The sequence below is a fragment of the Rhodamnia argentea genome, chromosome 9, assembly GCF_020921035.1.
Source record: "Rhodamnia argentea isolate NSW1041297 chromosome 9, ASM2092103v1, whole genome shotgun sequence".
Taxonomy (NCBI): domain Eukaryota; kingdom Viridiplantae; phylum Streptophyta; class Magnoliopsida; order Myrtales; family Myrtaceae; genus Rhodamnia; species Rhodamnia argentea.
Window position 1 is genome coordinate 23009373 of NC_063158.1, and position 2781 is coordinate 23012153.

At 40.6% G+C, this 2781-nt stretch overlaps 1 protein-coding gene across 1 annotated transcript; it reads left to right on the top strand.

Moving 5' to 3' along the window:
• Positions 1–360: 360 nt before the first annotated feature.
• Positions 361–1811, top strand: LOC115739672 (TIR-only protein-like). Its single transcript, XM_030672886.1, has 2 exons — positions 361–851; positions 1727–1811. The coding sequence occupies exons 1-2, from the start codon at positions 361–363 to the stop codon at positions 1809–1811; spliced, it is 576 nt and encodes a 191-aa protein (XP_030528746.1).
• The last annotated feature ends 970 nt before the right edge of the window (positions 1812–2781 follow it).

Below are 2781 nucleotides of genomic sequence, written 5' to 3' on the forward strand. Positions count from 1 at the left end.
GATGGGTGTAGTAGTAAAACATGTATTAAATTCCTAATCGCCCAAGAAACGAACGTGTTTGAAGGTCGACACAACACTTCCTATTAATCAATCAATTTCTCTCCCTTTTCTCTCTGCCTATTCGAAACAAATGCCAAGTAGTTTCTCTACGTGATACGGTCAGGCGGCCAGTCGGCCCGACCATGAACTTTTGAATAATTCCTCTTTTGACTATCAAACCATTCTCTGTCTAGTTACAACTTTTAAATTTCTGACTCTCTCGAACCCTCTCTATATATACTGCATCCTATAGCACAATAAGATCTTGTATTACTTTGAAAAAGTACCTGTGGTTGCTTACTTTAGCCTCTTGAGAAAGCCATGCAGCGATTATCCACAGCCATAGCCAAGAAAATTCATCACGGCCACGTTCTTGTACACGACAGCCAGATAATCCAGACCCTAAGACCGCCGTGCGACGTGTTCATAAGCCACCGTGGCGTCGAGACCAAACGGAGCGTCGCAGGCCTGCTGCACAACTTCCTAAGCTTGCTCGGCGTCCGTCCTTTCCTGGACGTCAGGAGCTTGAAGCCTGGAGATAAGCTGCTTGAGGAGATCAACGCCGCCATTTACGGTTGCAAAGTCGGGGTGGCGGTGTTCTCGCCGCGTTGGTGCGAGTCGTGGTTTTGCCTTCACGAGCTCGCTTTGTTGGTGGAGGCGAAGAAGAGGGTGATACCCATTTATTGCGACGTGGAAGCGTCGCAGCTTCAGGTGGACGATGCGCAGCATTCGGCCAGTGATTTCCTAAGATATAGGCACGCTCTTGAGGAGGCCAAGAGCAATGTTGGTCTCAGTTTCTATTCATCACAAGGGTATGCTTTCAATCTCTTTTGTTCTAATTTTCCACAACGACATATAGCATGACTTGTTGCAATGAAAAAATTATCCAAAAAGTTCTAAATTAATTGTTCGGCAGTTAATTTAGACCTAAACCTTTTGATTATGCCAACTTAGACCTAAATATTTTGACAATTTGCCAATTTAGTAATTTCGGTCAATGTTGGCTAAAAATAGCCGACGAGGCGGTCTAATTGGTGTCTGTCGTCATATGTGGCGTGGTCGGTACTAACGTGGATTTTTTTTAAATATTTTTTTATTTTATGAATTGCTATTATATTTGATATATATATTTTTTAGTTTTTTTCTTGGCCTGTGGATGGTCTTGGCGATGGCTGGCGACCAGTAGTAGGCGAGGGCCATAGCTTTGTAGGATGGCTGGCGCTAACTCAATCATCACGCCAACGATTTTCGGACAAAATCATTTGAAATGACTAAATTGACAAATTGTCAAAAGGTTTAGGACTAAAGCGGCAAATTGCCAACATATTTAAGATTAAAGTGATGAAATGGAGATGTCTATGACTAAATTGACAAAAGGTCGACAAGTTTAGGAATGAATTAGCACAATTGAAAAGTTTTATAACTGAATTGACCACTGTGTAATAAATTTAGCACTTTTTTTTTGACAATTTCTCGGTTGTTACGAATGATCACGAGAAATCATATCATCATGAAAAATTGTAGATACGAGCGAAATGAGAAAAGAAAAGAAGATATTCAAGGTCTAAATATCTTACTAAGAAGTACGAATTACTATGGCCACGATTAAATGCCCCATAATTTTTCGAGTTAGTGCAAGGGAGTAGATTTAGCTTCGAGTCTAATATTTTTCTACATGTTGGAACAGGGACTGGTCGAAGCTAGTGAGAGACGCATCCGATGCAGTGTTACACAACTTGCTGGAGGCAGAGGTAGAGAAGCCCCAATTATAGCCCCCAAGAAAATGAAAAAGTTGTGCACAAAGCAGTAACTAAAATGCATGCAATGGTTTCTCCCATGCTTTAATTTGCTTCATTTCCTTAATCGAATTTGTTCATTTAGTTGATTCCCTGTAACAAATTATATATTGTGGTTCATTATTCTACGGCGTTGTTATTAGTATCGGCTTAAGTTTAGTGTCACTCGCTTAATCTCCGATGATTAATAAAATTGTACCATCTTTAGTCTAAAGAATAAGCTCTTCTTTAGTACACTATTCAAATGATTATTATCCTCATTTTCTCTGACCACAACGCAAGATCAAGGAAATGGAGATCATTCGAAACTTTTTTGTTCAAAGAGCATGAACACGATGTTTTCTTACTAAACCTAAACCGCTTGTTGTCGAGAAGTTGGTGAATAGACTGTTCCGGTGATAAAAAGGACGGATTTTTTTTTCTACGTGCTGGCCAATTTCTAAAAGAGTTGGTAAATAAAAAGAAACTATTGGTAAAAATAAAGTTCCTATATCTCGATATCAACTAGCGTAGCAAAGAGATAGATAAACATGAATTTGACAATTGGCAGACACATGCTTAGGAGAACACGCTCATAAGAGCAACTATAAAGAAAAGTCTCTTTGTTTCTGTAATTTGTAATACATTTGGGTCTGAGCTGGTCCTTAAAAGGCTCAAGCAGATACAGGGAAAGGAACTCCCTAGTATGGTGGAATGATCTCCCCTTATTCCCTCTCTCTAGAGAAGGAAAATATTTGGAGGGAGCATGGGGGCCTCTGGCTAGTGAGATGGCACTAGGTCAGCTTTGACCGACCACCGCCGATTAGATAAGTATAGTAGCCTCGCGCGCCCGGGGACATGGAGGGGAAGCTTCGGCTTTCTACTATGTAGGCTCGTGCTTCGCACGGTGTCTATAAGGTAAGTAACCCCCGTATAGACACTAGGCAAAAATATAAACACATTGCTA